General features: G+C 40.4%; 1 protein-coding gene across 1 annotated transcript in view; it reads left to right on the top strand.

Annotated features, from left to right (window-relative positions):
- Nucleotides 1-25,368, top strand: part of PPP1R14C (protein phosphatase 1 regulatory inhibitor subunit 14C) — an 85,616-nt gene that overhangs the window by 53,287 nt on the left and 6,961 nt on the right. The window contains exons 2-3 of the mRNA XM_025997817.2: nucleotides 2,419-2,502; nucleotides 3,874-3,906. Coding sequence (XP_025853602.2) covers nucleotides 2,419-2,502; nucleotides 3,874-3,906 — 117 coding nt within the window. The remainder of the gene's footprint in view (nucleotides 1-2,418; nucleotides 2,503-3,873; nucleotides 3,907-25,368) is intronic.

The following is a 25,368-nucleotide window of genomic DNA, read 5'->3' as shown; positions in this document are numbered from 1 at the left end:
TCTCTATGCCATTGTGTCCCCGGGCTTTGGTTTTGGCGTCACTGACCTTCAGAACACACCCCCATGCTACACTCCTGGTGTATGCTGAGCTCAGATTCCTCTTAGCCAGTGACGGGTGTGTGAGGGGCAACGAGAAGGATCATAGGTTGGTAGAGAGTGTCTATGCCCATTGATTGTTATAATTAGTTGGTAAAGACAATTTGCGTCAAGTTTCCCACTTGGAAAGCCAAGTGACCCTTCGTGACCTGTGGTGCTGGGCATTTCTTTACTCCCACCACACTCCTTTAAGAGGGAAGGAAGCTTTACTTCCCAGTATCTGGGCCAGGGGCTAAGTGGACTCCACGTCTGTCCTGTCCAATGGAATGACAGGTTCCACATCTGTGCAGGAGCCATGGGCCACCTGTGGCCACTGGGCACTGAAATGTGGGTAATGTGACTGAGCAACTGAATTTTTTATTGTATTTCATCTTAGTGAACTTCACCTGGATCTTGAAGGTTGGGGAAAATGGGTCAAATGTCATGCCTGAGGGAGACTCTTCCTGCATGGGTGGGACTTTGCATTGCTGCACAAGTGAAGGCCCATTTGACCAACTTTGGCAGGGCTTCAAAGCTGAATGTTTGAAGGGAGACCCATTGCTGCACTGTTCTGAGGAGAACGTTCTTTACTTATTGTATTGAGGAATAGCAGATGCCAAGCTTCCCTTGGCTGTGATTCCTTGAGCTGGTTCTATGTCCCACTTCCTGTGTTCAAGTACATTAATAACCTTGACTTAAATATATACTTTGTGTCCATCTCAAATATTAATGGCCAAAGCCAAAGGACCATTTTGGGGGAGGAGTGGAGAAACTGAGGAGGATTCTGTATAGATCATTTCGATAGGAACTTGTGGGTTTATCTCTTTTGCTTAGCTTTTCTAGAACCAGCTGAAACTGGTTGTGGCTGTTTTGGCCTTTTATGGTAGTTGTTAAAGCCACAGTGTGCTGTGGATTAATCCACAGAATTAATCTCTAACCACATTTACACCCCAGTGTGTGCTGGGCTCTGCTCCAGGGACCAGTGGGATTACTTTGACATTTACTGGCTTGGGGAGGTTCCCTGCAGGTTCCGTCCACACTGCAGGTCCCCGGCTGTGGTCTGTGTTTGTGGGCTGCTGGCTGTTTTATAATCTAGTGGTTTCTTTGTTGGTGTTTCAGTCCCCACCTGTCCTTTCACTGTGGAAAGTCTGGTAGACCCTTGAGAGCTGTACCACCATCTGTTTGTGGCTTCCTAAATGACTCTCCTTTTATCCGGGATTTCACATACGCACAAAAATAGGAAGTGGGGCACAGGCAGTATAGAGTGACAGAACACCAGCATGGATGGGGGTCAGGGGTGGCAGTCAGGGAAGCTGTACCCATGGAGGAAGGAAAGGACATGCACATCCAGTGTGGTCTTTTGCAGCATCCTGATCACAGAGTGCAGCCTTGGGATCCTTCCAGCAACCTCAGCCTGGATAGAGGCCACATCTGTACCCACCTCCATTTCCAGCCCCTCTCTCCTTCCAGGAAGGAGGGGGCAGGGGTATGGTGGAAAGTTCTAAGCTATTAATCATGGTTTGGTCTTTCTTATGACCAGCCCCTAGAAGCCCACCAAGAGTCATCTCATTAGGATTAAATATGTTTCAGGATGCCTGGGTGGCTCAGTGGTTGGGCCTCTGCCTTCAGCTCAGGGCGTAATCCCGGGACTCCGGGATCAAGTCCCACATCGGGCTCCCTTCATGGAGCCTGCTTCTCCCTCTCCTATGTTTCTGCCTCTCTCTCTCTCTCTGTGTGTCTCTCATGAATAAATGAATAAAATCTTTGAAAAAGAAAAAGGACTAAAGATGTTCCTACCAGCCAGGAAATTTCCCTGGGGAAATTCAGAATTTCCTAAGGCATTTAGAAGCTCTGTGTCAGGAACTGGGGTCAAAGCCACCACGCTAAGGGTAGAGGTTGGGTAGGAAACTGCAACTCTCACTACTCTTTCTATAATCTGCTGAGTCCCATGGTATATTAATAATTGTAGTTTTCTACCAGAATGTGGGAAATTTCCATCTTTGAAATATTACTTTCTACTGCTTCATGACTCTTAAATCTCCTTTGCTCCCTCTTCCCCCTCCCTTCCTTCCCCCACTCCTTGCTTCCACTTACCCCACCCCCCCATCTTCCTCGCTTTTCTTCTGGCTTCTCCTTTCTCCCCTCTTTCTCTCTTTCTCCTACTCTTCCCCTTCTCCTTCTTTCCTTCCTCTTACTTTTGGTCTCTCCTTCCCCCTAATTGTTGATCCCCCCCTTCATTGATGATGTAGTCATTTATTTAAGTTAAATCATTTTGGTGCAATATGATTTCTCACTAAATGGAATGTCTTCCCATTTGCCCCCCCCCCCCCCCCCCGCCACCAGGAAGAAGAAATGCCAGAAGTAGAAATTGACATTGATGATCTACTTGATGCAGACAGCGAAGAAGAGAGAGCTTTAAAATTACGGGTAAGCAACTTTCAAAATCTAGAACTTGCCAGTCATGGATGCTTGAATCCACTTGGATCTCCAAGTCTGGCATACACTGATCCTGCCCTGTTGTGGTGTTACTACCAGGACTTGAGCAATGGCAGTTTGCTGAGAGGAAAGCAGTGTAGTGCTAGGTATCTGTTCTCATGCACTGCATCTCTGATGGTAGAGCAGTTCTTGACTACAGTCAGTTCTCAAACCACCTAATGAATATGATATGAGCTTCTGTAGCTACGTCTTCTTGGAAGAAGAGCTGGTTCTGCCTCCAGAAATCCATTTGCCAGGAATGGAAGTGATGCTCCACAGTTGTATGAGAAGACGAGGTGCTGAGCCAGAACTGGAGTACCCAAGTCCAGGACTCTAGTCTCACAGTTGTGGATTATGTCACATAATGTATGAAATCAATTTCTAGATAAGATTGTTTACAACATAATAAAAGACATTTTATTAGAGTATGTTCACCTGGTAGCATTCCAGTACAACAATGGATGTTGAGATGTTTCCTTAGTCTAGAGCAATACAACATTTATTTCCCTTCCCACGGGAGGTCAAATCTATCATTTTAAAATCTACATTTGGGAGTTTCTAAAACCAATTAACTTTTGACCTGTCACTGTTCTTAATGTTCACTGATAATTACTGTTAATGGCTGTTGGTTATCGCAAATGACAAGTGATCTCTAAAGGCAATTAAAGGGCACATTTTAATGTATTAATGTGATCAACATGTTAATAATTACCAGTGTCCCTCGTGTGGCGAACCGTCTCAGCTTAATGATTACTTCTTGATGGTAAATTTAGTTGGGACATGATAGCATCTAGTTATGAAAGTTGAAAAAATAAAGCAGGTACTAGTTCTGTAGAAAATGTAATGATATATAAAAGTGTTTTTAAAATTGAGAGCTTTGCCTACTGTAGGCCCCCCACTTTGGTTTCCCAGGCGAGGACACTGAAGCTTCTAGAGGTGTGACAAGTTGATTTGTGGTTGAATTACAGCCAGGCCCCCTGCTTTCTGTGTCCAGGGTGATTATTACCATTACCCACAAGCTGTCTCAATTTAAGCATATACAGTTTATTATTAACCATGTTAATAGGCCAAAGGAAAGGTGTGAGTGTGTGTTCTGAAGAGTGCAAGGCACTCCTGCATAGGAAGGTACAACTTTTGGTATCTTCAAGATGATCCAACAGGTGCTGAAACAAAGTGTGATTCTAGATTGTTGACATGAAATCTGGATTTATCAAGTTTAGAATAATACCATAAAGATAAAATGAAAATGATTTTTAATTTCACTTTTAAAATTATACTGAATTTTAAAATAATCAAACTTACTTTCTGTGTATTTTATTCTAGGAAGCTCTTGTAGACTGCTACAAACCAACAGAGGTAAACAAATTGCTTTTCCTAAATGCCATGTTTGCATTAGTTTTTATGAAACCACTTTGTGTATTTTTAAAGCTAAGCAACAGTATATGCTTCAGTTATGTATATACTAAGTAGTAGTTATTATCCCGTAAGTGAAGTGCAATGCTTGACTAGTATTAACTTCCTTAAATGTATGCCCAAGCATACCTGGTTCAGGAAGACTTAAAACTAATGGAATTGGATTTGCTTTGACATGGATGGAACTGGAGGGTATTATGCTGAGTGAAATAAGTCAGTTGGAGAAGGACAAACATTATATGGTTCATTCATTTGGGGAATATAAAAAATAGTGAAAGGGAATAAAGGGGAAAGGAGAAAAAATAAGTGGGAAATATCAGAAAGGGAGACAGAACATGAAAGACTCCTAACTCTGGGAAACGAACTAGGGGAGGTGGGCGGGGGGTGGGAGTGACTGGGTGGCGGGCACTGAGGTGGGCACTTGATGAGATGAGCACTGGGTGTTATTCTATATGTTGGCAAATTGAACACCAATAAAAAATAAATTTATAAAAAAAACTAATGGAATTGGATGTGTTGCTTGTTCCTTTTTTAATTCTTTATTTAAATTCAATTTAGTTAACATATAATGTATACTAGTTTCAGGGGTAGAATTTAGTGATTCATCATTTGGTTATAGCACCCAGTGTTCATTACATCAAGTGCCCTCCTTAAATGCCCATCACTCAATTATTCCTAAAAGCCAAATTCAAAGGTAATTGTGAGAGGGTTGGAAATCATTTTAGTAAATGTGTTAGATTTATAACTGGAGAATATATTCTTTTAGTATATAGATATGCATCTTTATGAAGCTTTAAGTGAAATCTGTCATTCAGAAAAATTGCCTTTATTGGAAGGAGAAATATTATGCTTTGTTTGCATATTTATCATCAAATGGATAAATATTAATATAAAAATGGGTATTAGTTTGATTAGACCAAAGCAATTAATGTATACTCAAAGAGTGAAAGCATGGTGTAGAAATTAAGGATATGATCAGTTATGAAAAGATTGGTAAAGGAACTCCTTTTCATTTATTCCTCTGATGAATCAGAGAAGGCACAAGATCCATAAGATATTTTTTGCAACATCAAAGTAATGGAGATAGGACTTCTGATTTTTGAAGTGATATAATTACAAAATGAGAGGAAAGCATACTTTCACAAGAGTGGGTAAGATTTAAATGACTAGGGTGTTTTGTGATCATTTGGCTTGAGGCCAATTAGTTATTTGAGCTTTATTCTTATAATCTCCAGTGTTCTTTTATGTTGATTGCATCTTGTAGTCATAGATATTTTTAAAATTAATTTTAAAATTATAGTTATTATATTTTTAAATTAATGTAATACATATTCATAGTTTTGAAAGCCAAAATACAATTAGGCTTATAAAGAAAAGGTAACATTGCCTTTCCCCTTCCTCAGTACCTTTTCCTAAAGGTATATATATTATATTATATATTATATTCATATAGTTTTATACATCAACATTTTTGGCTGTTTTCCTATTTACTCTTGTATTCCTAAATATGCAATTGCTGTTTACTTATTTATTTTTTTCATTTATTGGCTTATGGGGAAATATGATAGCTCTCTCACTCTCCAAGTAATTCATTTCCCTCCATTCCCTTAATAAAGGTATTGACTAGTATTTTATTGACTCAGTGGTCAAGGTTTATAGTATTATGATTTAAACAAATATTTTTCACTGCTAAGCCAAGCAGTGAAATATAACCATGGCTCCTTCTTTATATAGCTCTTTGTTTTCCCTGAAATTGATACTGTCTTTTCTTTTATTTTTGTCTAGTACCTATTGTTATTTTTTGTTGAACTCTTCAATATCTTTGTCAAACATGTAGTATATTTTCTGTATACTAAAGCCTGTCATTACTATGCCCCTACCCTATAAGTTTCCTCCTGGCACCCCTATGCAACAATCTAGTGAAGTTATTTTTGGGGCCTACTGAGTAGCTACTGTAATAAGATTTCTGTTCACTGCTGTCCTGTTAGATGTTTTGTTTCTTAAATCCCAATCTTCCTCATTTTTGGGAAGTATGTCCTTCAGTAGCTTTTTGGGAAAGGATGCATAGAAGGTAAATTTTTTGAATCCTCGCATGTATGAAAATGTATTTTGATTAATAATTTGGGATGGTATAGAATTCTGGGACAAAATTCAGTATTAAAACTCAATTTTAAGGCATTATCCTAGTTTGTTATTTCTAGTATTATGAAATCTGATGCCATTCTTAGCGCTTTGTATGTGACCTATTTTTCCCCCCTCAATTAACTTTTAAGATTACCTCCGTATTTTGAAATTTTACCGTGATATGCTTTACTGTGCGTCCTTTATTACTCATGTGCTGGGTACTTTGCACTCTCTTTTAGTTTGAAGATTTATGTCTTTCAGTTCTTAAAAAGTATTATTTTTTTCATCAATTTATTCCTCAGTATTCTGTAATACTGGCTCTCCTATTATCTAGGTGCTACATCTTTTGGATGGATCCTTTAATTTTTTTATCTTTTTCCTTTTGTTGTTCATCTATTTGAGTTTTTGTTCTACTTTGTGAAAGACTTCTGACTTTATTTTCTAGCCTTTTAAAGTTTTGTTATTTTAAGTTCTCAGCCATGTTATTTTTAATATTTAAGAGCACTTTCTTGATCTCTGTTCACTGTATTTTTTAGTATTTCTTGTTTCATTCACACATTTTATAATTTTTTCTCTTTGAGGATATTAATCAAATGTTTAATTTCTTTTTTTTTAAGATTTTTCTGCTCTCAGCATTATCTCTTTTCTCTGAATCTCTTCTTTCTGTTTTTGTCTGTCTTTGCTGATTTTTGGCAGTGTGTCTATGTATGAGTATTAGGAGCCTGTAAACTGATTGTGTAGCATGAGCACAGCTTGTCCATTGGTGGGTCTCGCTATGGAGTGACCTGGTTGCAAACCCCATTTTTTTTTTAGTGGTGTGTGTGTGGAGGAAGTAGTCCCCACTCAAAATGTTGCTATTTAGACCTCTTTTTACTGGAGAGATTTGTTTTGTCTTTGCTTGCTGTCTAAACTCCTTGAGGAATTGATAGTTTGATTAGAGGCTTTCTGGAAGCAAGGACAGGATGGAGGCAATATGTGACCTATTGAGTTGAATAGACCTTACTATGAGCTCTTTTGGAATAAAGCTTCTTTATTTATAGTTGTCTGGGGGAATTAATATAAGAGTTAAATTAATTAGGTATTTGGAGAGTTATATTAAAATGTTGTGAAAGGTTAGACAAGAACAGTAGGAAAGTCAAGAAAGGTGATAGATTGTGTCACTGAATTCACATGTGATGTGGGGGTGGGAGGATTCCTGCTGAGACTAGATCCAGACTGGCAGGTATAGGCATGCCATTTACTCAAACATTCTCTCCTAACTTCCCTTCTCCTAGCAGGACAGTTCATGTTTTGGTATTTTGATAGAAAGGTTAGACTTTCATGAGCCCTAATATTTTCCAGTTGTTACAATATCTAGGAAGCAAAATATTCACACTTCTTAACAGCCATACAGTTAAATAAAGATGGTGAGTCTTGCTTCCTCCAGAACAAAAAGCATTCTTTATGGTTTTTATAAGGAATTTTAAGAGATGAAAGATGTGATATTTAAATATTTTTTGGAGTTCCAAAAGAAGAAAGAAGGAAAGGCGTTTACATATGAACATCTCTGTTTCTTTAGCTCATGGTTTCTAGAAATGGAAATGGTGAAAAATGCTAAGGAATTACAGTCAAGTTCATCTATCCATTAAAAAGGTCATTTCAGAAAAGGTTGGCAGTTGGGTTATGATGATAAAAATCCTAGCTTATTATTTTCCCAAAGCTCTAGAGTTCAATTATAGTAGCAAGAATTATCTTATTTAATCTTCACAATGGTGACTTGAAGGAGGAAGTTGGGTTATTTTTCCTACAACCTCATAGCAGTGAGCAAAGGGAGGACTCAACCCAGAGTTTCAGACACCTGATCTTGTGCTCATTCTTTCTCCCTGCCTGGCTTCCTTAAGCTACTTGACTTGGAAAGACATTTAGGACATTAAAGGACTTTGTCCTATCTCAGCTAAGTGACTACCAATTAATGATGTTCTTTTTAAAGTAGTCATCTCTGAAGGTGCTATTTTTTGATCAAAAGATTTTGCATACAATTTTATGTCACTTTGAAGTTAAAAATGTAAGGAAGATGTCTTTGCTGATTCAGGGACATTTATTTGTAGTCTCCATGCAGAGGTGGGGTGGGTGGTGGGAAGACTGGACTTTAAGAAGGCAAGTCTTTTTTTTTTTTTTTTTTTAAGGTTTATTTATTCTAGAGAGAGCCAGAGAGAGAGAAAGAGCGAGTGTGCACATGAGTGGGGAAAGGGGAGAGGGAGAAAAATCCTCAAGCAGACTCCTCACTGAGTGTGGAACCCCACCTAGGGCTCCATCCCAGGACTCTGAGATCATGATATGAGCCAAAATCAAGAGTTGGACACTCAGTGGACTGAGCTACCTAGGCGCCCTTAAGCCAAGAGTCTTATGTCAGCACCAGCACTACATGTGTGTGACTTAAAGTGATTTTCTCAACCTCTCAGAGCCTCCATTCCCTCCTCTATAAAATCGAGGTAAAAACCACCTCTCTGGGTTTTAGTAACAATTATTTGATTTTCTCAACCTCTCTGAGCCTCCATTTTCTCTGCTATAAAATGGAGATAATAATCACGTCTCTGGGTTTGAGTAACAATCATTTGCACTGATAATTTTAGAGATAATAACAATAATAATAATAACAATAGTAGCTAAATAATTACTAAGCACATGCCAGGGACCGATTGAAGTATATCACATGTATTAACTTATTTCTTCTTCATAACAAAGCTGTGAAGTTTACACTATTGTTATCAGGTAAGAAATTTGAGACATCAAAGGGCAATGTCATTTGCCTAAGGTGATATAGTTAATAATTGGAGATACCAGGATATGCACAAGAGCACATAACATAAAGCTTGACCCGTGCTAGTTGAATTTGGTTTGATATAAGGTAATACTTCTCCATTATATATTAAAAATGAAAAATGCCCCAGTTCACCAATAATGATATTCTTGAATTCTTCAATTTGAAGAGGACACTTTAAGGAATTTGCAAATTTCACAGAGGTGATATTTTCTTTGGCATGCCATATGCTTTGGGTCCATGGTCTCATTTTATGTGGGACTCTGGCTAATCAGAAAAGAATTTGCATTTTCTCATTTTGATTCATATTCCCAGCTGTGGACTCTTGATGTGAAAATCTTTGCTGACGTGGACCCTTCAAAACACAGAAATATTATTGCGGCCACCACACTAATGTATTTGTGGCTGATTAGTAAGAATGGTATTTTAATTTTTTTCCCCTTGAGTAAATGACATTTCTGATGTAGCTGATTTAATATCAGCTGATTTATAGTAACGATAAATAGAGCTGATTTAAATGTAGAAAAAAATGTTTCTATATAATGCAAGGAGAAAAGGAGTAATTTAATTTTGGTTAATGTTTGGATTTGAATGATCAGTAAGTGACAGCCTGGTGGACATTATAGAAATCTGAGGTGAGGTGTTGGGGCCAGCTAGCCAGGCTGGGGAGGAGCCTCTTTTCCTATTTCTCATTCTTACTTTGCATGGTTTTCAAATCTTAGGATCACATAGGAGCACTTCTATTGTACTGATATGGTAGACAGAAAACGAATTTAGTATGGGTTTGAGGGCATTTGTCTTACCATCTGTTAGGGGAGTTGTCAGTCCAGTCAACGGACGCCTAGAAATCTCTTTTTATAGTGAATGATGGCTGTGCCATTACTCTCTGATAAACGTCATATTTTTTTTCTGTGCATTTCATTTTTGAAATAGAGGTTATCATATTACATATCATTTTAGCAATCGGAGTCTGTAGGTTGATATGCATCAGGGTTTTGTGCAGGATGACTAAGTCTGTGAGTAGGTGGTGAGAGGCATTGGGTCCCAATAATCTTTCAGATTATAGAAATGTCCCATACACATGACAGTGCGGGAAATGGATGTCTGATTGTGGTTTGCAAATAGAAATTGACCAGTGGTTGTGGAAAGGCAGATGTGTTTCGCTGTTCTCCCGTGTTGACTGGAGGAGAGCGGGATCTCCTTTTTTCGCCATGGTGTCATGGGGATTGCATCTCACTGTCCTGACAGACATTTGTGGTGGCCATTGTCAATTCATCCTGCTCACATCATTCTCACTCCATTTAGCATTTTTAACCTACCCTACAAAAATATTGGTCAGTTATGTATACATGGAAGTAATGAAAGTGCTCAGAGCTCCTGTTCTGAGCTGATTGTAGTGGAGAGAAAAGATAAACTGGGTATTAATAACTCAGAAAGGCTGTGTGTGTGACTAGAGGAGACATGGCTTGCCATTTTGCAATTTTCTCTCTATTCGTTTGCTCAACAAATGTTTATTGAACATCTGTGCGCCCATAACTAATCTAGAGCCTAGATAAAGCAGTGAACCTGGGCATCCATTGAAAAAACAGTCTTTTCTAAGTTCACAAGTTAATTGAGGAGACTTAAGTGCTCAAAGGATATTAAAATAGAAATAAAAGGACAGATATGCCAGGATGTCAGCTTAGTCCATAGTTTTCTTAGTTACCAAATTGCCTAATGGAATGTGAATTGAACAGATCCATACTTGCTAGAGAAAGACAAAGGAAGTAATCATTTCACTCCGTTTTAATGGGTCAGAGTGACTCCATGCAGGGTAACCTGTTCTTCTGGGCTCTCATGGGGTTTCCTGAAAAAAAAAAAAAAAAGACTGCAATTTGGGGCCGGGTTGAGGAAGAGAGCTGGATTAATGAGTTGAAATACACCTGTTGGAAGCTGTCACCTTCAGAACAATGTTTCCGAAGAGTGAGAAAATTGGGACCTTCCAAAGAAAGCCTGGAATCAATGAAAATGACATTCCTAGTGGTTGTAGCCATTGACTAGGAAAGCCTTATGTTTTAGCATGAATAGGCAGGTAAGTAATAAAGGACTGGGATTTATTAACCAGAAACAAGAGTAACTTTACCAAAAGGATTTTGGTCACAGTCTGCCAGTTGGTTGCTCGTACACTTTCTTTAAGGCTCTTTATGCCTCAGGCCTCCATTGCCCAGGGAGAAAGAGCCAAGAGGTGCCAGAGCTAGCATGTAGATCCATTTTTGAGTCCACATCCTGTGATCTGTCTACTTCTCTACTTCTCACTGCCTTTCTCTGAATTCTTACTAGGTCAGCACAAGCACCACTTTGGAATATTTATAAATTTGGTTAAGATTGTTTCGTTGAGGAAATTAACCCAGAAGGGTTAAGTAAGCTTGCCAAAGACATGTGGTCATGGAGCAGAATTCTGCATTTATTTATTTTTAAAGATTTTATTTATTTATTTGTGAAAGACACACAGAGAGAGGCAGAGACATAGGCAGAGGAAGAAGCAGGGTTCCCATGGGGAGCTGGATGTGTGACTCAGTCCCAGAACCCCAGGATCATGTCCTGAGCCAAAGGCAGATGCTCAACCACTGAGCCACCCAGGTGCCCCAAAGCTCTGCATTTCTTTTTTGGTCATATTTCAGCACTCTTTGTAGAGTTAGGGAACAGTCCACAAGCCCATACTCATTTCTGACACTAATTGTAAATTTAGGGGTCACCGAGGTGATACTCAAACTTGATAACTTGCTAGAAGGACCCATGGCACTCACTAAGAGTTTCTGTACCCATAATTTCATTTTATTACAGTCACAGGCTACGGATGAAAATCAGCCAAGTGAAGGATACATGGGACAGAGGCCAGGCAAGTTCAAACACAGAGCCTCCAGCTGCCCTCTCTCAGTAGAGCCCGCTACAGGGTTAATTGTTATGATATGTGAGAATGTGTAGAGTACTGCCAATCAGGAAAGCTCACCTGAGCCTCGATGCCCAGAGTTTTTACTGGGACTTGCTTACATAGATTGGTTGACTGCCATGTGGCTGACTTTCATCTCCAGTTCCTTGATATATGGAGCTGATATCACATGACCCAAAGTCTCCACCCAAAATCACACTGTTAGACTCTCTAGCATGGCCCAAGGCCCTGGAGTAAACAAAGATACTTTTATCAGGCAAGACATTCAAGATCTTAGAGCTCGCTTCCCAGGAACTGAGGGCAAAGACTAGACTCTTTTGGGAAGGTGAAATTTTTTATTACACACTCTTAGAAGCAGGATGACCATGAGAAGAATGATAATGCTGATGACAATAATAATTGTGATATAGGTCTGGCTTTGGATGTTTTTTCCCTCAGTAATTACTGATGGTTATTTTTTTTAAAAACACATGATGGAGGAGGTACAGGCTTAAAGGACAGTGGACCTTTAAGCAGCTGGCATTTTCAAATGATTGATTGTGATTTTATGGCCTTTTCTTCTTTCATTAAATTCAGAATGAATGATTATGTTTTCAAAGCTGATCAACCGGGCAGCCCCGATGGCTTAGCGGTTTAGCGCTGCTTTCAGCCCAGGGCGTGATCCTGGGGACCTGGGATCAAGTCCCACATCACTCTCCCTGCATGGAGCCTGCTTCTCCCTCTGCCTGTATCTCTGCCTCTCTTTATCTCTCTCTCACGAATAAATAAATAAAATCTTTAAAAAGAAAAAAAAGCTGATCAACCCTAATTATAAACAACTCCACATTCTCTTCTTGCATTTGGACTTATCCAGATAGAAGAAAGAACACGAGTTAAAAGTAATTTGACACGTGACTTTTGGATTTCTGTATCTTTAGCAAGGGAGTCATAATCAAAAACAAATCTCACAGTTTATAAATCCAGTAAGATTTCATTTTAACAAGATTTAGGTATTTGTAGCAAATATTCATTTCAACAAAATTTGGGTATTTGTAGCAAATAATATTCTCCTTCATTGATAATGGGGCCCTAAATTACTATCGCTTTTTTTAGTGATTATAAAATTAGAGATTATAATTTTACTGGATTTACTCCACCGATCATTTACTGTGGTGGGATTATTTATGTGGGTTATATTTTACATTGTCTGAATATTAAGTGTACAGGTTCTGAGAAGCCAATTATTAGTAAGTGAAAGAAGAATTGAATGCTGGTGAGGTTGACTATGGGGAGGGCAGGTGAACTGTTCTGCTGCATACAAATAAAGGTTAGAATCTAGGTACAAAATAATTAGTCTAAGAGCAGTGGTCTGAGTCTCTAAAATAGATTAATGGGACTGCTTTCACCAGCACAACAAATTAATCTCTGAAGGCAGATAGTCAAGAAAATGAATGTACAAAACAATGTCAAGTGGTTTTAAGTTAAAGGAAAGAAGAAAATAACCAGGATGCAGTTAAGACCTTCAGGAATTTTCTGTTGGCAGCAGTGATTATAGTGACAGCAGGCACAAACTCTTACCCATAACAGATTCATAAACCTCTTTTAAGATAATAAAAAATAAGATCAATTCTGGTGTGCACTGTGAGCAGATGAACCTCTCTAAAGGTAAACAACACTCCTCCCAACCCCTGACAAAAGAAGGGGAAAGTTAAATATTCACTGGTAAGTGATATTGGCGCCTGTGGTGCTCAGGTCCCTAAGATGGCAGGAGCAAATCCTGGCATCACATGGGGCTGGGGACACCCCACAGCTGTTTGTCAGTGCTGACTCACTGCCTGTTTGGCCTGCATGTTTGGCCTCCTGTGTGACCTGGATACGCAAGCTGATAAAAATTTACAGTGTGATTTTTAAATGCTTAGCTGGTTCTTTGGGCGAGGACATTTTGCTATTTGGAACGGTTCTCAGTTGTTTCCATCACTTTTAAAACAGGCAGGCACTACCCTTCCATTGCCCTCGCTTCTCTAAACTTCAGCAGGTTTGGAAATTCTTCTTTCCCTCCCTGGATCATGCTTTGCCTGATCCCCACAATATCTGATGCGTGCATGTCAGGCTTTTTGGAAGAAGTGTCAGCTAGCTCTGTAAAAGTTGTGTAGGTTGACTTGGTTTTACTATCATTGGGCAGTGAGACTCAGCACCTGGAGCAGCTGGTCCTTGTGAATATGCATTTTAAGGAAGTTTGATTGGGGTGACAAAGAGGGGACAGTACATGGGGGAAGTCACTGAACCACGTGACTGGAATCTTCACCTGCTGTCTCTCTACCCTGGACTCTGCGTCGGGGGTCAGGGGTGATATTTTTTTGAAAAGCAGATTGAGCATCCAGAGTTCTGCTGGGCGCCCTTTGTGGGAGCTCGCATGATCTACATAATTATTGTGATTGGTGACGCCACACAACGAGCAACAGTTTTAAGCATATCTTTCAAAAAGTCCTTTTGTGGGGAAATACTTCTGATTAAAGGGCTACCACATACTATCCATTTGTCTTTTTAAATGACCCTAAATGCTTGAAAGAATGACATGAGTGTGGTTTAATTATGCACAAAGCAGTGATTTGCAGAGATACTGTGGTTTCTCCTTTTCCCACTTTCTGATGGACCCATCTTTGTTAAAGCAGCACAGTCCATCAATGAGTGGAGCAGATGAATCCCTTTGAGGGACAAGGGAAAGGTCCCAGACGCCTGGCCACGGTGATAATTACAGAATGAGCGTCCATCTGCCGCCTCTGGTCCAGGCTGGAGCGGGTGGAAGGGTGTGGAGGCTGAAAGCCACGGGGCCCAGGAGGGATGGGGGGACGAGAGCTCAGAGGGGAGCGTGGCCCTGGGATGCCGTGCTCCGTGACAGCGCCACACGGCAGAAACTCCGGAGCGAGGAAGGACCTTCTGTTTTCATAGCTGCCGGCAGATCCCTTCAGAAACGTGCTTTGGCTTTTTTCTTTCTTAGAAGTCTCTCACAAATCAGGTGGCTGCCTGTTGTATTGAGTCAGGTTTACGAGGTCACTGGCAATGTTTCTTTTCTTTCTATTGCTTCTTTGATCTCTCTGTGCATGTGTGCATGTGTGTGTGAGTGTGCATGCATGCATGCACACAAGCATGCGAGGCTCCACCCTTCCCCAAATGCTTCTTGTCTCCCCTAGCTCCTCCAGGTTGGCTGGTTTTCCAGTGCTTAAAGGAGAACCTTTAGGCTCTTCCTCCACAGTAGCTGGGGCCAATTTTTTTTTTATAAATTTACTTTTTATTGGTGTTCAATTTGCCAACATATAGAATAACACCCAGTGCTCATGCTGTCAAGTGCCCCCCTCAGTGTCCGTCACTCAGTCACCCCCACCCGTCGCCCACCTCCCCTTCCACCACCCCTAGTTCGTTTCCCAGAGTTAGGAGTCTTCATGTTCTGTCTCCCTTTCTGATATTTCCCACTCATTTTTTCTCCTTTCCCCTTTATTCCCTTTCACTATTTTTTATATTCTCCAAATGAATGAGACCATATAATGTTTGTCCTTCTCCAATTGACTTACTTCACTCAGCATAATACCCTCCAGTTCCATCCACGTCGAAGCAAATGGTGGGTATTTGTCATTTGTAATGGCTGAGGAATATTCCATTGTATACATAGACCACATCTTCTTTATCCATTCATCTTTCGATGGACACCGAGGCTCCTTAGCTGGGGCCAATTGATACTTTGTACAATCCACCTAACACACACACACACACACACGCACACACACACACACACAAAATTAGTGCACAGAGATTCTAGTGTTTCCTCTCTGCTAATTCACTTACCTACCACAATTGTGTGATTTAATTAGGCCGTGCATGTATTCCTTTGCTTTGTAAACCTTTGCGAGCACCTCCTGTATTACACACCATGCTAGGAAAAGAAAGGGAGTGAGGACTCTTGCAACTAAGCAGGAATGACAGATCTGCACGTTGATTATCCTGCATGCTTTATGCTATATAAGTAATGTTTTGCAAATTTTCTTCAGTTTGCTTATTTTGCTCAATATGAGATTTCTGAGATTTGTTCCTGTTGATATAGGAGGCTCTACTTCACTCATTTTCATTGCTGTGTAGTGTTCCTATGTATTAACGCACGTATCCATTCTCCTACTGAGACTCACTTAGGCTGTGTCCAGTTTTCTTCATTATGAATGGTGATGCAATAAAAACTCCTGATCTGTTGGCTCACGTACAAAGTTTCTCCAAGAAATATACCAAGAATGGGATTTCTCTTAAATGTTTGCATCAGCTTGCATGCCTACCAGCAGGGTACGAGAATTCTCTTTTGACCTCAGCATTCCCATACTCGGTATTGTCCAAATATAAAATGTTTGTCAATATGATATCTTATTGTTTTAACATACCATTTCCTGACTGCTCGCTAGTAAGATTGGACACATTTTTCCTCCATGTACTTATTGGCTGTTCATATTTCTAATTTGGGAATTTGAATTTGAATCCTTTGTCTACTTTTTTTGACTTGTTTGTGTTTTTGTAATTGATTTTTTAAGAGTTGTTTGTATATTATGGATGGCAGTCCTTTGACCTTTACGTAGGTTGCAAATATATTTCAAAAACTGTGGAGCTTATTTTGGTTGTGTTGTCTTTTGTGTACAGAAGTTTAACATTTAATTGAAATCAGATTTACCAGTGACATCCTCTATGGCTTATGCTTTTAAAAGATTTGTGCTTAAGAAATCTTTCACTACTCCTGTGTCAAAGAGAGCCTCCTTGGGGCACTTGGGTGGCTCTGCTGGTTAAGCACCTGGCTCTTGATTTCAGCTCAGGTCATGATCTCAGGGTCGGCTCTATGCTGGGCCCGGAGCCTTTTTAAGATTCTCTGTCTCCCTTTCCTTCTGTCTCCCCCACCCAGCTCACACACACACACACACATACACACACACACACACATACTCTCTCTCTCTCTCTCTAAGAAAAAAAGATAATCTTCTTATATTTTGTTCTAAAACTTTTCACTTTTACTTTTTACACTCAGATATTTAAATCATCTTGAACTTATTTTTGTGTATGGTGTGAAATAGAGATCTAATTTTACATTTGCTGTGTTGTTCCAGCACCATTTATTGAACAATCTGTCCTTATCCTCACTGATATGTAATCATCTGGTGTTGTATATCAGATTTTCATAATATGCAGGACTTAACTTCTGGCTGTTTGTCTATCACCACACACTGTCACAACTGCCAGGGATTTATTTTATTTTAAATATTTTATTTATTTGAGAGAGAGAGAGAAAGAGCATGAGTGGGGGTAAGGGGAGTGGAGGGACAGAGGGAGAAGCAGGCTCCCCACTGATCAGGGAGCCTGATGTGGGGTTCAATCCCAGGACCCTGGGATCAAAACCTGAGCCAACGTGTAACTGACTGAGCCACCCAGGTCCCCTTTGCCAGGGCTTTATAATGTGTTCTTAGCAAGGACCAGGTGAACCCACAATTTTCTTATTGAAAAATATCTTGACTCTTCTTGAATATTTATATATCAGTTGGTACTGCATTAAACTTATAGATTAACTTATAGGTAAATGAGATCTATGTATTGATTCATTCAGGACACAATAATAAAAAAATGTGAATTCCTTTGGGTGAGGGACAGGTTTGAAGCAGGGATATGTAACAGTGAGTTCACTTTTGGTCATTTTGAGACTGATGTGCCTATGTCACATCCCTATGGAGACCTCTGGGAGAAACAGGAAATGCAGGCCTGGATCTCAAGGGGGATGACAGAAAGGAGACCTGAGAGTAGAATGCTTCCATTCCATCAGCATCTCATGGGGCAGAAGTAAGTGGGTGACAAAAGGGAGTGACAAAAGGGAGAAAGTCAGAGACTTACAAAGAGAATGTGGAGGAGAGTAAGCAACCTCCTTAAAAGAAAAAGAGAGAAGAAAGAGAAAGAGAGGAAGAGGGGAAAGGGAGGAGAGGAGAGGGGAGGGGAGGGAAGGGAAGGGGAGGGGAGGGGAGGGAAGGGAAGGGAAGGGAAGGGAAGGGAAGGGAAGGGAAGGGAAGGGAAGGGAAGGGAAGGGAAGAAAAAAAGGAGTATTTTCTCACTATACACACCCACTAGAATGGCCAAAATTAAAAAGATTGACAACATCAAGTGTTAGCAAGGATGTAGAACACCAAGAACTCTCCTCTCCTGTTGGCAGGAATGTAAAATGGTACAACCACTTTAGAAAACTATTTGGGGGCTTCATAAAAAGTTAAACATACATTACACAGCTCTGCCATGGCACTGCTAGATATTTACCCAAAGGAAAGAAAAAATATGACCACGCAAACACTTGCACATGGATATTCAATGTAGCTTCATTCACCATGGTCCAAAACTTGAAACAACCTAAATGTCCATCAGCAGGTGAATGGGTAAACATCGTGATAGATCTTTACAATGGAACACTAATCAGTAATATAAAAGACTGCAGGACTAACACACACAACAATATTGGTGAGTCTCAGAAACATTAGTGGAACGAAGTAAGCCAGGCAAAAAGAGAATGTGATGAATAATTCCAGTTACATAAAATGCAAACTGTAGTGACAGAAAATTGGGCTGTTGGGCTGGGACAGAGGGAGGATGAGCTATAAAGGGAGATGAGAAGTTTAGGGGAGTGATGGAAATGATTTGACCTTTAAATAGAAGCAGTTTTGTGATATATAAGAAATATATATATATATTTGGTCATTCAGATGATCAAAATATGTTTCTCATATGCATTCTATTCCTCATTCACAGTTCCTGATGCACAACTCCCCAAACCCTCAGAATGTCCTGAGCCATAAGAGCAACGGGTACATTTTTTGTTATAGTACTTGGGCTCTTGCCCTCAGTTCCTGAAAAGCTTCAGAGCCATAAAGGTCAAATTTTTATTTCTAGCAAGCCCCTTTCTACCACAACTGGGTTTAGTTAATGAAGTGATTTTTGCAAAGCACCGAAGGATGGGGACTGGTTGCCAGGGGAACCAACCATGACTCTAAGGTTTGAACTTTCAGTTTACCCCCTGATTTCCAGAGATGGAAGAGGGGCTAGAGATTGAGCCAATGGCCAGTGAGTTAATCAATCATGCCTAGTAGTGAAGCCTCTGTTACAAGGACAGGGTTCGGAGAGTTTCCATGCTGGGGAACTAGGATGCTTCTATATGCTACTATGCTGGCCTCCAAGCTCCATGAGGACAGTTCTTTTGTTCAGGATCTTACCCCACGTGTTTCTCTATCTGGCTATTGATTCATATCCTTTAATATCCTTTGTAATATATTGGTAATCTGGTGAGCAAATGGGTTTTCCTGAGTTCTGGAAGCAATTATAGCAAATTAATCAAATCCAAGGAGGGGGTTGTGGGAACTTCTGGTTCATAGTCGGTCTGCCAGAAGCACAGGTTAACAGCCTAGATTTGGGATTGGCATCTGAAGTAGAGGACCTTCTTTGTGGGATGGAAACCTTTACCTGTGGACTCTGATGTTACCACCAGGTGGATAGTGCTGGAATTTCATTGAATTCTTGGATTCACCCTACTGGTGTCAGAATTGCTTGTTGATGTGGGGAAGCCTACACACACACACACACACAGGAATTGAGTCTAGGAACTTTCACATTTATTGCCCATAAATTATTCCTCAATAAAGTCAATAACTGAAAGCAAGCAAGTAGGCAGAAAAGAAAGAGAAATGAAGGGAGGGAGGGAGGGAGGATGGAAGGAAGGAAGGAAGGAAGGAAGGAAGGAAGGAAGGAAGGAAGGAAAAGTTGTCCTTAGCAGTGTCCAATGAAGAGACCTGAGCAGGAGCACGCTGTGGTGGGGGAGCCTTGAGGAGTCTGCCCTGGCTGAGCAGAAAGGTCAACACTCTGGCTTCCCTCTCTTCTTCCTTTTCTCTTCTCTTTCTCACCTTTTTGCTCCATCTTTCCTCCTCTTTTTCTTCTTTTCTAATTTATAAGTTAGAGTAGAAGGCAGCAACTTGGGCTTTTTAGGTGTTTATGCATTGGAAGGAGACTATGAGCAGAAAGGAAGGAAGGTTCCTGCTCTGGGGAAAGATTTCCAGAGCTTACCTGTAAAACACAGTCCTTTCCATATCTGGCCAGCCCTTCCCCCATATGTAAACATTAAAGGATTGCTGTGTTTATCACACACATTTCAAGTCATTTTAGTTTGGTTTGTAATTAGACTAAAATTACCTGTCTTGGTTGCTTAATAAAAAAAAAAGTTTCCCCCCTGGGTATCATGGTACAGAGAGAGGGAATTGTACCATCTGCTCCCAGGTAGTGAGTCCAAATTTCTTATGGCTTTATATAAATAGGGTTTGAATCTTGGTCTGACCATTCAGTGGCTATGTGACCTTGGGCAAACCTCGCAACCTCTCTGAGCCTGTGTTACAAGACAGTTGTAATGATTAAATGAAGCAGTCCATGAAAATGCCCAGAATGCTTGTCATATAAGTGCCCATAAGTATGATTTATCTGAACCCCAGACAGGAATTCAATGCCCATGAGAGCATGGCATTATCCTAAACAAAATAGAAGGTACATACTGTGGGGGAGACTAGTCCCTAGGTGAGTTCATGGGTAAAAAGGTGAATGCAGAGCATTCTCAGATACAAAAATAGTGCCTAGAACTGAGGTCGGGGGTAGGTGCCCAGGGTCATTTAGAAAGGTGTTTATTGGGGTACCTGGGTGGCTCAGTAGGTTAAGTGTCTGCTTTTGGCTCAGGTTATGATCCTGGGGTCCTGGGATTGAGTCCCACATTGGGCTCCCTGCTCAGCAGGGAGTCTGCTTCTCCGTCTACCTCTGCTGTTCCCCCTGTATGTGCTCTCTCTCTCTCTCTCTCTGTGTCAAATAAATAAATAAAATCTTTAAAAAAATGTGTTTATTAAGGGACACATTTTTCCATTGTTTTAAGGGAGAATAGTTAGGTGGAGGGAAGGGTAAGGATTTCCCCTGCAGTGTGATATAGGCCATAGTCAAAGACTCAGAGGAGTCAGAAGGAGAAGGAAGAGCTAAAGGAAGTGGGAGGTGGCATGTTTGCTGCTGCACGTGTGGCATATGTGTGCCTGAGTGTGCCAATTTGAGTGTGTGAATGTGTGTGCCCCTCCGAGTGTGAGTGTGCCTGAGTGTGAGTGTGTGACTCTCTGAGTATGCATGTGCGTGTATGAAAGAGGGAGGTAGGTGGTTAGGAAATGCCACTGAGGAACTTTTTAAAAATATTTTATTTATTTATTCATGAGAGACAGAGAGAGGCAGAGACAGAGGCAGAGGGAGAAGCAGGCTCCCTTCAGGAAGCCCAATATGAGACTCAACTCTTGGGACTCCAGGATCACGACCTGAGCCAAAGGCAGATGCTCAATCACTGAGCCACCCAGGTGCCCCTGGAGGAATGTTTTCAAGTCTGTTTTGAACACTTCATGATGTGAAGAGCAAATACTGCTTTGTAGCCTTTTGAGAAGGGGGTTGTGCCGTGGCAGTGGCTCTGCAGTGGCTGGTAGGCTGTGGTCAGATCTCAGGGAGGACAGTCGAAGGCAGGAATCTTTGAGGAAGGTGCAATGGGAACCCCAGCCCAGGCAGGATGAGAGAGGCTAGTGTGGATTTTCTCAACAATTACAGCCTTGTTGCCTGAAGCAGGGGAAACCCACAGCCACAGAGGGAAAAACACGTACTTGGCTGGGGTCACCAACAGCTTCTTCCAGGAAACGCTTGTTTTGCTTACAGCCTGATGTTACCCCCGACCTGAGCACTTTGGTCCTGCTGGATGTCACACAACGTACTTCTCATCTGCCTCAATTGTCAAACCTTTTCTACATGGCTGTGTGTGGTGGTCGTGTGTATGTGGGGGGAGGATGGGATGGCTACATTTTCCTTAGTGTTCTTGATTAGAATTTGTACAGACTGGAAATATTCTTAATCAGTATAGTCTCGATGATGATGATGAAGATGGCAGAAAGCACTTTCACGGTGCTCTCTGTGGCCCAAGCATCTTCCCAAGCTTCTCACAGCTTTTAATTCATAAAACTATTAAATACACCAACCTTGAGGTTATGCTTCATTATCATCACTCTCAGTTCATGGTGAGAAAAACTGAGACATAGAGAAAATAATTAACCCTTAAATGATGCACAAGGATTTGAACCTGGTCCCCTGGTTCCCAAGTCTCACTCTTAACCACATGGCTACACTGCTTCCTGCTGTGTGTGTGCAGAGGGAAACTCCCTCCACATAGGAATGAACCCATCTTAGATCTTTATAGGCATTTGTTTCAAAGGTCCCTCTTGGTGTTTATAACCCAAGATCTTTATCTTTTGTCTCTCTGCTTCTTGTGTCACTATACAATTCACAGTCCTGGGGGACACAGGTTCTCCCCTCATATAATTCACAGTCCTGGGGACACATGGTCCCTTCCATACAACTCATGGTCCTGGGTACATAGGGCCCCAGCCTTTTATTAAAGGCCACTGTGTGAGGCTATTTGTCCAGCTGCGGCTTGGCGCACTGCCCAGTTGAGCACAACCTGGCCCTTGGTAGCCCGCAGGAATGTTGCAACTGGGTGAGGCCTCCCTCAGGGTTGCAGACTGGGGATCTTGGGGAGCATTAGGAAGAGCATTTGGACAAAAGCTGCTGAGGTGGCTTAAAAAATAGTTGCCAGTTGTCTTGAAATGATGGGTCAGAGCAATGCCTGTTTGCCTTTGTAAAATTCCAGCAGTTAGCTGAAATACTATTGCAAACATTAGGAAATGAGAATGGCCAGATCCTAGACACTAGTAGAGGTATGTTCAGCTGATAAAAGATGTACCCTTAAGGAGGGAGAAGGAGAAGAGAAGGAGGGAGAGGAAGCTGGGCTGACACCCCAGAGCAGTGATTCCAGATTCTAGATTCCTTGTATTGACACAGCTTCTCATCTTTCAGTTTCTTGGAATCATGACCTTCTTTTAGCCTGTCATCCACCAGGAGAGGCAGAGTGGGAGAGGCAGGAGTGGTCCCAGGCCTGGGCTGGGCAGGGGCAGTTTGCACCATCCATCTGCCCAGGGAGCACTCATATACACACTTAGCATTGTGACTGGTGTCATACACTGACAGCCTGTTTCATGCTAGCCTGGGAGCCCCTTTTGGGCCAGGGCCTCTCCCTTCCTCTGCATCCCAGCAAGTAGTGTAGTATCTGGCACATGCTGGGGGCTTGGTACCCATTTATTGAGCTCAATTGGCTTCAAGAGACCTGGATTCAAATATTTGCTTTGTGACCTCAGACAATGACTTATAGTGAACTAGACATCCATTTTTTTCTCATGTGTAAAATGGAGGTGATAAAACTACATTAGATCAAATATGGCAATATATATAAATAGGCTACACAGAAAAGGCCTTCAGCAAATGTTGATTCCCTTTCTTTTGTTTGGATTGAGCACAACTAGTGCCAGATCCTAATATTCAACCCACGTCCACTAGGGAGTTTGCATCCATTCTCGCTCCTCCTTTCAACTGGGGATTCAAAGGTCGAAAAAGAGTCATAAATGCCTTTTTTTTTTTTTTTAGTGTCACAAAAGATCATGTCTTTTGTGATTAGGGAATCATTTTCTTGTGGAAATATTGCATCTTGGGAGACACTTTATTCATCCCTTCTTTTGACATGTTCTGTTTGTGTACAAGTCACATGGCAAGATGCCGAATAAATGCAGTGGTAAAAGACCTGAAGTTAGCCTATAATTATAGGCACACAGAACATAAATGCACATGGAATATTTACCAAGATAGACATGTTCTAGGCCACAAAGCAAGTCTCAAATTTTAAAAGATTAAAGTCATACAAAGTACATTTTTTGAATAATGGAATTAAGTTAGAAATCGGTAACAGAAGGGTGTCTGGAAAAATCTCCGAATATTTGGAAACTAACTAATACATTTCTAAATAACTGCTAGGCCAAAGAAGGAATCAAATGTGAAATTGGAAACAATTTCAAAATGAATGAAGTGAAAACTCATTATATCAAAATTTGTGAGAAGCAGTGCTTAGAGGTGAATATATAACACTGTCTATATTGGGAAAGGTTTCAAATGACTTTAGAATCTATCCTGGAAACTAGGAAAAAAAGGAACAAATTAAACTCAGAGTAAGGTGAAGAAAGAAAATAATGAAAATGAAAGCAGAAATCTGTGAATATAAAAAAGAAAACCAATAAGGAAAATCTGTGAAAGAAAAGCTCATTCTCTGAAAAGAACAATACAATTGATAAATCTCCCTATTCCTGGTTAAAAATTCTCAGCCAACCTAGGAATAGAAGGGAAATCCCTAAACTCTAGAAAGAACATCTGCAAAAGGTCTACAGAAAGGTGCTAGAACTAACAAGTGAGTTCAACAAGCTTGCAGAATAGGAGGTAAATATATGAAAATCTATTGCTGGCAATGATTGGAAATAAAAATGTACCACTTATAGTGACATCAACAATATTAAACATTTAGGAATAAATATGACAAAAGATGTACACTGAGAACTATAAAATGTTGCTGAGAACATTCATTGTCTTTACCACAGAGTGATTTATAAATTCAATGCAGTCTCAACCAAAATCCCAGCAGCGTTTTTTGTTTGTTTTTGTTTTGTATAAAATAATGAATTGATTCTAAAATTCTTAAGGAAATTTAAAGGACTTAGAATAGCCAAAACAATATGTATCAACAAAGATGGCAGACTAACATTACCTGATTTTAGGACTTGTAAACCTATACTTAGAAGACAGAGTGATATTGCCATAAAGACAAACAAATAAATCAGCAGTTCAGCCATCCTAATCCTAATATTTACCCAAAAGAAATCAAAGCATGTTCCATACAGAGTTTTACATGGATATTTTATTTTAAACAACTTTGTTTATAATAGCCCTGTACTGAAAACAACCCAAATTTCCATCAACAGGTGAGTGGATAAACAAACTGGTACTCCAATACAACAAAATGCTACTTAGTAATAATAATAATAATAAAAATAAATGTGCAATTAAAATTTTGCTGAATCTCAAAATAATTATGTTGAATGAAAGAAACCCCCAAAATAGAAGACTAAAAAGTATGTAGTATTATGGTTCCATTTGTATAAAACTCTAGAAAATGCAAGTTAATTTAATAGTGACAGAGTTTTCCTGGGAATAAGAAGAGCAGAGGGAGGAGAGAGGGATTGCCAAAGGGCATGAAGATACTTCTGAAGGAATTGAATGTGTCCATTATGTTGATTGCACGGATGGTGTACTTGTGGTTGTATGCCTTAAAATGTGTAGTTTATGGCATGCCATTTATACCTTAATAAATCTGTTTACCAAGAAAAAGTCACAGAGGACGTTTTAGTGGTGGGAGTTTCCATCCCAGCCAGTCTACTAACTTCTCCTAAGTAGGACACTGTGGCCTCTTTCTTGGCAACTCTATGGTTTTGAATTTATCTTAACTTACTTAACCTCTTATTGGTACCTGGCTTGATTGAGCACCTCTTCTTTCTAGAAGCATGTTCTTGACTTCTTAACAGCACACTCTTTTGCT

This window comes from Vulpes vulpes, chromosome 1 (assembly GCF_048418805.1).
Source record: "Vulpes vulpes isolate BD-2025 chromosome 1, VulVul3, whole genome shotgun sequence".
Taxonomy (NCBI): Eukaryota; Metazoa; Chordata; class Mammalia; order Carnivora; family Canidae; genus Vulpes; species Vulpes vulpes.
The sequence above is the reverse complement of the archived record's forward strand: the minus strand, read 5'-3'. Positions and strand labels throughout refer to the sequence as shown.